The 13,836-nt window shown below is 38.3% G+C and overlaps 1 protein-coding gene across 4 annotated transcripts in view; it reads left to right on the plus strand.

Annotated features, from left to right (window-relative positions):
• The first annotated feature begins 2,541 nt into the window (after positions 1 to 2,541).
• LOC144650905 (uncharacterized) overlaps positions 2,542 to 13,836 on the plus strand; it is a 152,466-nt gene continuing 141,171 nt past the window's right edge. Inside the window, exons 1-6 of one of the 4 annotated variants that reach the window (XR_013570222.1) lie at positions 2,542 to 2,693; positions 4,297 to 4,382; positions 5,515 to 7,338; positions 7,758 to 8,316; positions 8,819 to 10,615; positions 10,749 to 11,651. Coding sequence is in view for 2 of the 4 variants with exons in the window: in XM_078510702.1 (XP_078366828.1) it covers positions 2,561 to 2,693; positions 4,297 to 4,382; positions 5,515 to 7,338; positions 7,758 to 8,316; positions 11,675 to 11,817 (2,745 nt within the window). In the remaining 2 variants the exon portion in view is untranslated. Of the gene's footprint in view, positions 2,694 to 4,296; positions 4,383 to 5,514; positions 7,339 to 7,757; positions 8,317 to 8,818; positions 11,652 to 11,674; positions 12,515 to 13,836 lie in introns of those variants that run through there. The other 3 variants (XR_013570221.1, XM_078510702.1, XM_078510703.1) reach the window with 3 other exon arrangements.

Below are 13,836 nucleotides of genomic sequence, written 5' to 3' on the forward strand. Positions count from 1 at the left end.
TCCAACGAATACTGGTTCCTTTGAATTTAATTGTAGTCGAACAATTGTCGCGTTTGTCGCTCATAAGCTTTAAAAGTCTTATCCTGAATTTGACGAATTCGTTCGGTGCAAGTGTCGGTATGGACAAGAAAAGTACTCGTGTTGAGCGTGCGATTTTTTTGCCTTCACAGTTTAGTGGAGATGTGCTATAGCTGTATAAGTAACCGCTACCATTTTGCTTCGGTGAGTACTGGTATATTTCAGTTCATAACTCGGTATTCTTTGCGATATTCGTATTTTTAAAATTAAACATTTTATCGATTTTAATTGTTGTTGTGTATTGCTGCTGTAGAAAGAATCTCTCTCTCAGAACTATTCTGTTAGTCCTAGCAAAGCAAACAACAACTATATATTTTTTGAGCGAAGCCATTCGGCTGTGGAAAACTAAATAAAAGTGTTATTCAACTCCTTAGCCTATGTTTCTTTGTATTTCGCCTTGCTTTCACACTAAATTTGGCGGACTGCCGAGACGTACTCTCCCCAGACCTTTTCGGTTACGGTAGCCGTAGTAGCACCTCGCCGTAGCGTATCTTAAACTGCCTAATCATTATTTATTGATACCGATGATATTTTCTTTATGTCGTTATGTCTGTGTCGTTTTGTCGTTATGTCGCTAGTGTGGCCAGGTCTAAGACATTCTTTGTAGATAAAGAGCGGGTTGTTGGAAAGCCGATTAACACTAATCCTGGATTCAAAGCTGATTGAGATTTTTATTAATTTCCCTTGTACAAAATGTTTTTAATTTCCAATGTTTTGTGGGTTTTGAGATACGTAGACGCCGAAACCAGAGGACAAAATATATTTAACAGAAAACATCACAAAGAATTTATAAAACAATCAAAATTCGCGCTAGCCCTGGATTAGCTTAATCCCGCTTTGAACAACCGGGCCCTCATTTGTTTGTACGAAAGAACAACATGTTCAATGTCAACATTGTGATTTATCCTTTCTGCAATCAATGATTTATATGCTTTAGGGCCTCTTCCCATGGGCCCGGTAAACGGGGTGTCTCGGTTACCAGGACGAATTTTGTCGTCTGTTGTTAGCCCGGTTGACTGGGATACAATTCAAGAGACGAAACAAAAATGGCGACACATAAAGTTGCATAGTTCGCGACTATCGTAGCTTTTTCGACACTTGTAACTTTGCTGATAAAGCTAATTCGCATATTTCTAAAGTGGAAATAGATACAAGGCAAAATTATGTCATTTTGACCGCCCAGTTACGAAAGGGAAGCTATTTTCTCAAAAAGAAAAAAATGCATCCCGGTGACCAGGTTAAAGTGGTCATTGGGAATTTTTATTCCGGTTGCCAAGATCTCGGTTGCAGAAACCGAGATATCGGTAACCGGGCTGGCCCGCCTTCTCATATGAACATATCGAAATTTTTACAAAGAAAATAGAAGTGAGCCAAGATCTCGGTAACTAGCCAGCCCGGTCAACCGGGATTATATGAAGAGGCCCTTAGATCTATCAGTATTGTCGCGTTTATACAACAACAACAACAACAATTTATGGGTTTACCTCGGTGTAAGAACCTGTGATATTTTTCTTTGTATTGGAGGTATTGTTTTCCTGCTCTGTATTGTTTTTGACGCTCTTTGTTGCTTTGTTCGTTCTTTGTTTTACGTCACCGGTGAGTTTCACAGGTTCTTACACCGAGGATGAGCCCAATTTATTGGTATTCCCATATAAAATGGTATTACCTAGGATAAAACTATACAATAGACTAAATAGGATTACAAGTTTCTCTTATACGTAATGCTTCATAAATATAATAACCTAGTTTCTTACAGATGAAAGGATCAACATTATTAAACAAGAAAATAATTTTTTCAGTCTCATTCAAAACATTAACTAATGGATACTTAAGTACAATATCACTTGTTATTTGTTGCCTAATAGTTCTATAGCGATCACAATGAAATAAGAAATGTATTTCATCCTCTATTTGTTTAGAGTGACAATATTGACAAATCCAAAGAGATTCGGGTAATTTTGGTATACAATGTCGCCCAGATTCGATCCGAAGACTGTGATTGCCTGATCGTAGTTTAGCTACAGCTCGTCTATGCTTTTGATTCTTTACTTCAGTGTTCTAAATAATCAGATCTACTAACATCTGTTTTAAATATAGAGTAGAAGCATAACTTCTTATTAGATCGGATTAACTCCAGTTGATGGCTTTTAAACTGGTTGTGATGTGGCATTTTATTTTTCTAAATTATGTTAGATTGTTGGTATATTATTATTATTTTGAATTGTTTTGCTATGTGATTGTTTTTGAACACCTAGATAATTATGAATAATTTCATTAATTGTTAACATGAAAGAGGGTTTTGTTTCATTTGCCAATTGATTGGAAATGATTAAGCTTTCTTTGGCAATACTGTTTTCTGGGAGAGATTTATACTACAGCTGACACCACAGACGCGACGTGTCAAAGATTTTCGTGACCCATGAGAAAAGTGGTACATCGCGTGACTTATCAGTGACTGCGAGACTCTGGACTCCGGACAGCGATGGCGCTCTTTCGAGGAGTCCGTAGAATATTTCGGCGCCGCTTGTTTCTGTTTTTCGTTTTGATTTTGATAGGGACGGTTTTTCTCTGCTCACTGGAAGTATTTAAATACAAAGGAAAGCTGAGGAAGTCAGGTAAGCCATGTATGTCATAGCGTGCTGTTAGCGTGAGATATTGCGTATCTGAAATTCCAGTGAGAGCGCTTCGAACAAATGATCGACATTGACGCGATCAACAAACACATTAAGCATATCAAAATTGGTGTGTATCTGGGGCGAATTAAAGCTTTTCGATTTTAAGCCTTTCTCTGTCTTTTGACTAAGCTGTCCGTCAAATTGGGAAACGTGTTACCCAAAAATACAGCTGTTATTCGCTGTTCACTAAAATTTCCAACGAGGTTTATTTCAGACAAAGGTAAGCTAAACCTGACATTGGATAAAGAAATTCAGCTCCATCAAGTTCATAGTTTTTCTTTTATGACGCAAGACGATACATCGAATTGACATAAATACACTGAAATCGAAATTAAAATATGTTAGAGAAATATAGACGCCGAGTTGTTATGCTGGGTCGAGTTTGTTTAGGGCGAGTTGATACCTGATAAGGTTAAATTTCAAACACATTTAGTGCTGAGACCGAAGGAAAGTCAAGGAAAAGGGAATTTTGTATCGTAGTGACATTTGACCAAGAATGACCAAAAAGAACTACACTCGGTATTAAACGCTATGCTATGAGAAAAAGAGGTCAGTTTAAATTTAATCTCGTAAATCAACTTGTCACGCCGATTAGTCAAAATATGTCATGAGTCACGCAGAAACCCATCAAAGCATCCTGTGTTCAAAAAATTCTACCATTGTGTGTACCCGTTCTTCACGTGAAACGTACAGCTCAGTGCTAAATATAACGTTAAATTAATCACTGGAAATAGAGGCAAATTATAGCGAGGAAAACGCACCAAAATATACGACATTCAGTTGCCCCACAAAAAGGGACATATTTTCTTCCTACCTCAAGAGGTTAACAGAATTTCCAACTATTTTTAAGGCAGTGAAGAAATTATTCTACATGACACGAGCGTGGGACAAAGAAAAATTCTGAGTCCCCGATGGGAATCGAACCCATGGCCTCCCAGATACCGGTTGGGCGCTCTAACCAACTGAGCTACGAGAGACTCGTGGTGAGCTGGGCCATTTACTAGGTTGATATGTGACACGCGTCCTGCATACTGCTAGGATCAGCAATGTCGAAATCATCAGTTGGTTAGAGCGCCCAACCGGTATCTGGGAGGCCATGGGTTCGATTCCCGTCGGGGACTCAGAATTTTTCTTTGTCCCATGCTCGTGTCATTGTTGAAAAATTCATCTTCATTATTTATCACCGAGCTAAAAATTTACCATCTTTATACTTTACAGCATATTTCATATTTCTGGGTATTCTCCAATATGGCGGAGAACTTTTGACCAGGTTGTCATCGAGGCCTTTTCTTACCCCAGTCTGCTTAGACACCGCAAAGGGCTAAAAGTACTACCACCCCCCTGGGGCACGGCAAAAAGTCAAAGCCTCCACAAATCCCCCATCCATGTCCTATGTCTTTGTGGGGGTGTTGGTGGTAATGGTGGTGGTGGTGTGGGGGGGGTGGGGGTGGGTGGGGGGTCGAGAGGGAAGAAAGATAGAAATAGGGCTGGGGGTGAGGCTATTTCCAGTTTCCAGTGACAAGTGCATTATTTTTTGGTGCAGGCCTATCTGATCCACATAAAATTACGCAACAGCATTACAAACCGGTGGGCAAACGACAGCATCAGCGACAAGACGGCGATGCTAAGGTATGAAATGTTTGTAAACCCACTAAATCTAAGTAGCCGCGCAGTTCTTTCTGATGTGGTAAAAACTACTTACACGAAACTACATAATCTATGGACTACCAACTATACAATCCATTGTCCTGGCGAAACAAGATCTTTTAACTCTAAGCCGAGACGTTGTATATACACGATGCAGTGCAATATACCGCTGTCACAAAGAATAAATAGGAGAAACGAAAGGTAGAGTTAAAGACCGATTAAACCTACCGAACATCATAGAAAGGAAAATCACTGGTTAGTTTTATTCTTTTTATTGCCAACGCTATGAAAATTACATGTATCGTAATAATTCAATTTACGTTTGGTAAATGAAGGCCCCTATTTCGCAATTTGGTAAAGCACGTTTAACTACAACCGTGACTCAAGAACTGTAACAATACTCAGCACCATTCATTTGTTCAGCGTATTTGACATTACGTTGAGATAAGAAAGCATACTACATAGCTCACTCGTTGATCTAATTACTCTACTCTGTGGAATAGGGGCATTTAAGGGCAGTGCTTATTAGAAAGAAGGAGCCTATTGAAAGGAGAGTGCCAGTTCTAATCATTACGGTGTACGTTTTTCATTCGGGTCATCCGTGAAGTATACACTACGCCCATTTAAGCCGACCTCTTGGACTAGTAGTTTGGGTGTCTTATCGAAGGAGATCGTTTGTTTTACGGCTTCGACAAACACCCTGAAAAGAGTTATTGTCTTTTATCGTTTTACCAGGTCTGCCACTGAGGGCTGCTCTAACTTCTACTTTTTCTGTTTATCTAAAATTAATGTCAAACAAAGCAGAACAAATGATAGCTTTAAAAAATTGTCGATGCACATTTCATGTAATGAAACCCGATTTATTTATTGATCATGACGCTTAAAATACTTTTTGCCTTCTTTATTTACTGTGGCGTGTTGGAAATTTCAAGAATAACTAACCTTTCAGTATATCTTAAAGTAAAAAAAAAATAACAAAATTATTAAGATCTAAGCTAAAATTACATCTGTATAAGGTATAAAAGAGCTTGTGAATAAATTTGTATGATTATAACTATAAAAAGAAATGTTGCCACGAAGATATATTCAGTTAATTAGCGTGCTTTGTCTTTAGGATTCAAAATTTTATTCGGTGTCTGATGGCTCCAGGAAAAATTATGGTGAGGCAATGGAAGATGAAAAGGAGGAAGACATTTTAGACAAACGGATAATAAGTGACGATGAAGTATCTATAGAGGAAGAAAGAGAAAATGAACAAAACAATGAAGGCAATGAGAGTTTTGGAGAATATGAAGATGATTTCGACTCGGTGGACAGAAATAATAAGGAAAGAAATAAAAAAGAGAAAGACCAAGAAGAAGATAAAGAAGAAGAATTAAAAGACAAAGAAGAACAAATAGAACAGCAAAGACGAGAACGAGAAGATTTCGGGAAAGGAGAGGAAGAGCAAGAGGAAGAGGAATTCGAAATGGAAGGCGAAGAAGAAACAAACGAAGAAGAAAAGGTTAAACCACTTGAAGATGAAAACGAAGAGTTAAAACAAGAGCAGAGTTATGAAACAAAGGTGGTACACGAAGATGAAAAATACAAAAAAGAAAATACAGCTGTACCTGATGAGGAAAATGAGTATTTCCAACACAATAGGGATGAAGAAGAACAAGATGAAACGGAGGAACATAAAGAACTAAATGAACAAGAAGAACAAGATGAAGAAGAAGAAGAATATCACATGTTGGTTAATCAGACTGAAGGGTTAAAGAGCGTGCAAAGTACAGCAAATTATACGATAACGGAAAGCGAAAAAGACGAAGAATCAATGGAACATGACAACAGCAAAGAAGCTTTAATACATAAGACACAGTCATACAATACAACGAACGAAAATAACCAAGAGAATGAAGGTGTCCCGTTGAATGAAATAAAGGAAAACGAAGATTTGACAATAGAAGATGAAGGAGACGAGGAAAATGACGGCACTCCCAGCAATGAAAACCAGTCGAGAGAAGAGATGGCAAATACTTCGGAAATTGCAGAGAAACAAACTCAAAACAATATCGTTGATTACAAGATTACTGCACAGGAGAAGACAATGATAACAGAAAGTGTGTCAAATAGGAGCGATGAAAATGTTGACAAGGAAGCGGATCAAAACATTACAAACAAGCATACTTCCTTGAGCCATGCAGAGCATTTTGAAGACGAAAGGAATAATAGCTCGGAGATGTTAGAAAGCCCATCATACGAAGAACTAAAAAAAGATGACAACCCCGAAGTAGAAGACGTGAACAACAAAAATGTTACTCGAACTAATGAGGAAAACGGTGACGCTAACGGATCGGATATGGTTGAAAGATCTAAAGAAGAAGACATCAGTGAATACTCAATCAATGAAGAAGAAAATATAGATGACAGAAAGGGACAAGAAGAGGTGGTAACCGAAGATGATCCTTCCACTCGTACAGGCCAGCATGACGACAACAATGGAACTGAGTCGGTGACGGCCGAGGGGAACTTAGGTCAAGATGAAACAAACTCAACAAAGAAAGACGAGAGAGGAGCTGATGCTGCAGTTCAAGATAAGGAAAGCAATGACGAGAATAATTTGATAGAGAAGAAGGCCAATAGGACCCATGAAGAAGATGAAGCAGCGAAGAGCCAAAGTGACAATGAGATGAATACGCATGGAAAGGATAAGGAAGGAGAGACAATAGAGAAAGAACCAGAAATGAACAAAGTACTTCAATTACCGACAAATCATGGTGGAGCAGAAAGTGCTGTAAAGTTGAACGAAAATGGTAATATGACGGAGGCGAGAGAAATGGTTGAAGATAAAACGGCAATAAACGGAGAAGTAGAGCAAGATAGCTTCAAGGATAAAAATGATGAGAATGAAACGTCAACAGAATCAACTGAACAAGAGTCACCAGAAATAGAAAAGGTGAGTGACAGAATGAAGAAAAAAAGATATAAGCCATTTGCTGTAGCGGTCGTTCTTTCCTTTGTTTTATCAGTTGTTCGTGAACCCGTTCGTTCGCTCGTTACAGTCTCGTTCTATCGTTCGTTCGTTCGTTCGTTCGCTTTCGGTCGGTCGGTCGGTCGGTCGGTGGGTATGTGGTGATGTTGCTCAGCGACGATCATTTGGTCGAATCGGTCGGTCATTCAGTTAAAAAACAATTTACTGAGAAAAGACCGTACTCAGTCACCATTTAGTTAACTCAAATATATTAAGTCGTCATCATTCAAGTATTTGAGTGTTAAGTTGGTCCCTTCTTTCATGTTAATTCACTCGTCAAAGCATTAAGTTTATTATTATTTATTCATTATTATTTAATATTTATTTATTTATTTTTCTTTAAGAATTCGGACTCCGACAAGAATGAATTGGAAGCAAACAAAGCCGAAAAAGAAAGCCTTGAAGAAGACGGAATTAGAAAGGAAAAAGAAAGGACAAACGGAAATAAGGAAACACACCAGACTGATACTCGTCCAACAGATACTAAAAACCTGACTGCTGAGCCAACTGATCAGAAAGTTACTGGAAGTGAACAAAAAGAAAGCATCGATAATGAACACGGAACCCGAAATAAAACGCGAACTAGTTCGGTTGAGCTGGGAATTGGGCAAAATAAGAACAACACGAGAAACGAAGAAGGCAAGTTAGATACGGAGGAACGGAAGCAAATCAACGAAGGTGAAGCAAGAGAGAATGGGACAGGAAATGAATACAAGGACAAAATGAGAAACGTGACTGAATTTGAGAGCAAGAATGAAACTAAAAACGAAGAAAAAGAGAGCAAAGAAGAAAACTACGAAGAAGAGAAAGAAAACAACGACGAAGAAAATAACCGCGACAAAACTACAAGCGAAGATGTAGAAGGAAATAAGGTCGAAGACGTAACTGAAAGCAATGACGCAGGTAAGAAAAATGAGAATTAATAACAAAAAAAGAGAGAGGGCAAGAGCAGACCGAGAGAAACCCAATGAGAAGGAAGACGAAAAACTAACCTTTGTTTCATAATTTACATTAGAGCAGTTTTCAATTGAGTGTCGTAAAACCAAAACCAAAGTAATTACTTTGGCCAATCACAAAGGACACAGGCAATCCATTGAACCAATCAAAACTCGAATCAAATACATGTAGCTGATGCAAAGCGCGGGAAAACGTGCGCGAGCGAGTCACGATTGGTTTTGGTTTTAGTTCTGATTGGCTGAGAAAGTGGCGCGAGATTTTTAAGCCAATCACTAAGCGTAGTAATGCAAAACCAAAGCAAACGCAATTTACTTTCGACACTCAAGTAAAAACCGCTCTAACATGCTACTTGTTAAAGGAGCTACGTCACAGATGGTGCATCTTGAAAAAAAATGGCCCATGTTTTTTAGCTTAGTGTTTCAATTTGTTTCCTTTTTTTCCTCTACAGGCAATCTCTGAAGAGCTTTTACTGAGATCAAACGACAAAAGAAGAGAAATAATGAACCGATCCTGTCTCTCATTGTCGATTCGACACGAGAAAGCCTTACTTAGGAACACTATACACTGTAAAACTACTGACCACATCGTAACTTATTATACATAATTACGTGCTGGAGTTAGAGCTTATTATGATAAAACACGCACTGTGATTCGTTAATATTGGGGCGGGATATTTCTGTAATGCCCACTGCATCTAGCTGGTAAAACTCGGGTAACAGCGCGGCAAAGAGAACCAGAAAATAAACTATATACAGTCGTTGGAAATGGGAGATAAGGGCTTGAGCTTTCCTAAATAGTCTGGAGGGAAAAGGCCAAGATGTTTTGAAAAAGCAAAGTATTTTGTACAGTTACTGAAGGATTTGATGCAAAAATAGTCCAGATCAAATTTTCACCCATTGCAATTTTAGGCGTTTCATAGAGTATTTAGCGAAATATTCAAAATTGCGTTTTCCGTTTTCAAATATCTATTTTAGTTCCGGATATATTTAAGCTTAAAAATATGCAAATCGGGGGACTGATGACGTCATCTATTCAACCCAACTTTATGTCAAGTACAAAAATTGAGTTATTTCGGTCATTGTTCTGAAGAGATCAATGAAACTTGGTAGACTTATAATTCTACAGGTGACACACTTACAGTAATAATAAAATAATGTTACCATGGCAGCTCACTCTTTTCCTAACCCCACCATTTTTTTTTAATATTCTGGAATTTTTCAGTTTTGAAAAATGAGACCCGGGCAAGACGTCTGCCAAATCCATTCATATGCTTTGACACGCATGTAAAGCATCATTGGCAAATATAAATAAAGAATGTCAGAATTGGCCACTAAAGACTGAAGCTTCGTGGTATCTGGAACTTAATTTGTTGCCATGGTAACCAAATTGTAAAGTTCATATTGCGAAACTAGACTAGTACTGCAAAAAATCAGAGACGTCCGTTACAAATTAGCTGAGATATCACTTACTTAATATTTGACTAGAATTTGGTTGCCTATGATGTCATTTTTTGGCTAATTTGCATATTTTTAAAACTTAAATATCTCTGGAAAGGAAAAAGATATTGGAAAAAGTAAATAGCTTTTTTCTTCTCATATAGATTACTTGTTCATATTTTAAAACGGCTACGAAAGGAAGGATGCGAATTTCATCACAGTTGCGCTTTAAAAGCGTGTTTTGAAAAATAACGAACAACGCAATTTTAATGTTAATTGAGAAGTTCATGGTGTCCGCTCTATGGAGAGTCAAAACAATAAATAATGTTTTATTGGTAACACGAAAGTGTCCTTAATTCCGTAATAGCTAGGCAAGAAAAGGGTCAAACCTTTATAGCTTTTGCCGGGGATCTGGATTTTGTCCGTAATAGCGGGTGTCCCCGGTATTGATTGAATATCCTGAAGGTGCGTTTCTTTGGGAAAAATCCAAATCCGGATTCTTGATCCAAAAACAGATTTTGCGTTTCTTTACCTGTATTCGAAAATGGATTAATCTTGGATCAATGATCTGAAGAATCCACACTTCGAGTGGATACATCAGATCATATCTGAATCCGGATTTTTAGGATTCATGATCCGTGCGTTTCTTTGGGAAAGGATTCGAAAAAAGTACCTTGGCCCAGCGGTCTTTGCTGTGAAAATACAGGTTCGCTCTTTGTAAACACTGCCATACGGTAAGTTTTTAGGCGGTTATTTCGATCAAAATACAAAAATATATCACGATAAAAGGAAACGGTAGCTTCAGATCGGTATGAAGTGTCATTTTAAACGGGGTACAGGTTTTCTAGAACAGCCACCGTGTGCCTACGGAAGGTGTATCCTTTTGAAATTGTCACGAGTGAAGTTTGCACTGATCATTTCGCAAACATTCTTCGCCCTTAGATGCTTTCTCGCCACATTGTGCTTAACGCTAAAAAAAAACTATTTCGACGTGTGAGTTTTGTAAAAGATTTTGTATGCTAAAATTATTTTAGCTAGGATACATTCGACGAAAAATAAGTTTGTGCTGATATTTTATGTTCTGTGCGAAATGTGTTTACGGGGTTGTCATGGCAAAAAATCCGTTTTCGGATTCTTCGTTTCTTTGGGAGCAAAGTATCCGTGTGATCTGAGATCAATGATCCAATTTTGGATTTTCCCAAAGAAACGCACCCTAAGTTTGCACTAGTGGATTCTCAAGCGTTTGTAAACACTCATCAATACACGGATGCAGAGTTTCAGTCTTCCGGTCCAAATTCAAAGGAAAGGTTAGCACTCATTAAGTCAGACCATTGTTAACCATCGCAAAACACAATAGCACGACTTAATGAGTACTCACTTTCCTTTTGAATTTGGACCGGAAGTCTGAAACTCTGGATCGGTGTATAAACCGGGGACATTCGAGGGGAAGCGGTTACCAAGCGTAATATTTGCTCGGAAAACATTCAACAAAATTGCGGCTAAAATAATGTCGGCAGGTCGCCTTTGTAATTACCAGCCAAAAACACTAATCAATACGGTCTTATCTCCTAATTAGATAATTACCTTGAAATAATTGAATTTGCAAGTGGAAGTTCATAAACAGTGAAATTTTTTTCATGAGATGGAAAAATTCTGAGCCAATTCTTTTGACTATTAAGTTTACGCTGTCAGTTACGCGATCTCCTGTACTCTGTACTACGCGAGCTCTTTTCATGATAAGGGGGAACTCATTGATCAAATCCCAGTCTAATTATCCTACTTAGTGTTAAACCGAAACGGAAAAAAGTCGGCATGTGTGCAAATTGAAAAGGTAATGACGAAAATGTTGTTGTTTTTTCTTCAACAAGGTAAACAAACTTCAACAGTGTGCGACCGACTATCTGGCCATTGCTGTTGCAGATGTCAAGGCATTAAGGCTGAGTGCGAATTCTTCAAACACCAAAATTTGAATGGCGTGTTTTGGAACTTTGTTCAGAAAGAGAAAACGTAGTGAACTAAGTTTCAACAGCCAAGATCAAAGCCAAATCCATTCTTCAAAAATTGGGGTATACTGGGAATTTTCGTACGTTTATTACGACAAAGAGACGGGAAACATTGAGAGAGCAGAAGCACATCAACCCAAACCATCAAGGAGAGAAAAAGAGCTGTTCCTTTTAGTCACGTGCAGAGGGGAAAAACCAAGCTGCGTCGACCGCAAGATGACGGAGAAAAGCGTTGGTTTCAACACAGGAAGAAAGGCTGTGATTTCGCCAAAGTGTAACAATGAGAAAGCACACTTCTTTGATGCTCTACAGCACATGTGCAGAAAGAAGAGGAACTAACTTGGCTGAGGCAGCCATTAGTGCAGGAAGGAAAAAAAAACAACACTTTTTTCACGGTTTTTTTGTATATACAATTAATTCTATGATGTACTTGAACTTATTAATGGTGACATGGAGTCATCAACCATTCGTTCAACTTTAACATTGCTGACTTTCATTCTATAATTTTTTTAAAACGTTATGTAATTATATATACTGACACTATCTACATCTAATTCTTCGCCTCGATCTTAAAATAAATACTCAAACTGCAATTCGATTCTAAACTTGAATATTGATTTGATTATGTCTCGCTTTACGCAACCGGCACGTGAGGATTTCTAGGTGTCCCTTATTTGCCGCATAAAGAGGATTCCGAAATCTGAGTCAGCAACTTTTCTCTTATTTCTCTTAAACACTGTTCTTTCTTAGCATCTTCAGTCCACCCAGATGTATTACGTCTCGGTTTGGTGTTAGAGAAAGGGTTGAAAATAGTAAGTGGTAAACAAAATGATAAGAAAACTGCATTTGCACATTTGGTGGTTACGTAATATTTGCAGCCTGAATTATTCAAATTCGGTTTTAAAGTCAGGGACGTCGCTTGTCGTAGAATTATGCAAATCCGGTCTTAAACTCTCAGGGGACTGTCTCATGAAGCAATGGTTTTATCTTATCAATATGCGGGATTTTAATTTATCTGCAGTTTAGTCATATTTCGTTAAACTAGATTAAAATCTAAAGGCCGAAACAAGCTTACTTCTTGCTCATTCAATTCTCTCTGCTACGCATTTTGCTTGGGAATAACCGCTTTACACAATTGCAACTACATAGAGACTTCACTAAACGAGAACGGGAAATTGATTTTATAAACTTGCATGAGTATAATCAACGTGACTTTATTTACATGATCACTCGGCATAGGCGTACGGGCAGGGGGGGGCAGGGGGGGGCTGCAGCCCCCCCCCCCAAATTTTGGGCAACTCAGATGTTTTGGGTAGCAAGAGAAAATTTGGGCAAAGCCAGTTTTTAAGAAGTTTTTTTTTCGAAGAGATAGATATTTTCTATTTTAACCTGAAGACGGCGTGTTAAAGCCAGTTGCTTAATTCACATGAGACAGTGGTTGCTTAGCACCTGTTGAGTTCCTGGTTAATAGTGAAAGGGACCATTTGTTGATATACATATTTGTAGTATTTTTTTTTACTGTTGGGCACTGTACTGCAAATATCTGTCACAGTTAAACACCTGATAAAGAAAGCTTCTCCGCGTTGCTAAATTTTACAAAATCGATGGCGAGATTCTGGAAGCCGAGCAGAAAATGTGCGCCAGTTTTCGTCGTGTGCACGGATAAGGCTACATGACTGTTTCAGAAATGCTGGAGACAATGCAAGGGAATGATCTATTTGATAAGTTTCTTCATAGTTTTTTTCATAGTTTTCTTACGTGATTCATATTCATGCAGGGATACCTGCTACATCGTGTTCTGCAGAACGATCATTCGGTGCGTTGCGCAGATTGAAAACTTGCCTCCGCAGCACCTGATGGGGCGACAACGTTTCAGTATGGCCAAGTAAAAAACAAAACAAATGTTTTTGTCCCCGCTCGCTTCATTTTTTGGGGCCGCCTCTCTTTTTTTATTATTTGTGTTTGGAAAAGTTAGGAAGAACAAAAACAACTTTTTAAACCCGCGTTACGCTACAGGTCCGTACTGG

Source organism: Oculina patagonica, chromosome 4 (genome assembly GCF_052425735.1).
Source record: "Oculina patagonica isolate OP01 chromosome 4, crgOcupat, whole genome shotgun sequence".
In the NCBI taxonomy this organism is placed as follows: domain Eukaryota; kingdom Metazoa; phylum Cnidaria; class Anthozoa; order Scleractinia; family Oculinidae; genus Oculina; species Oculina patagonica.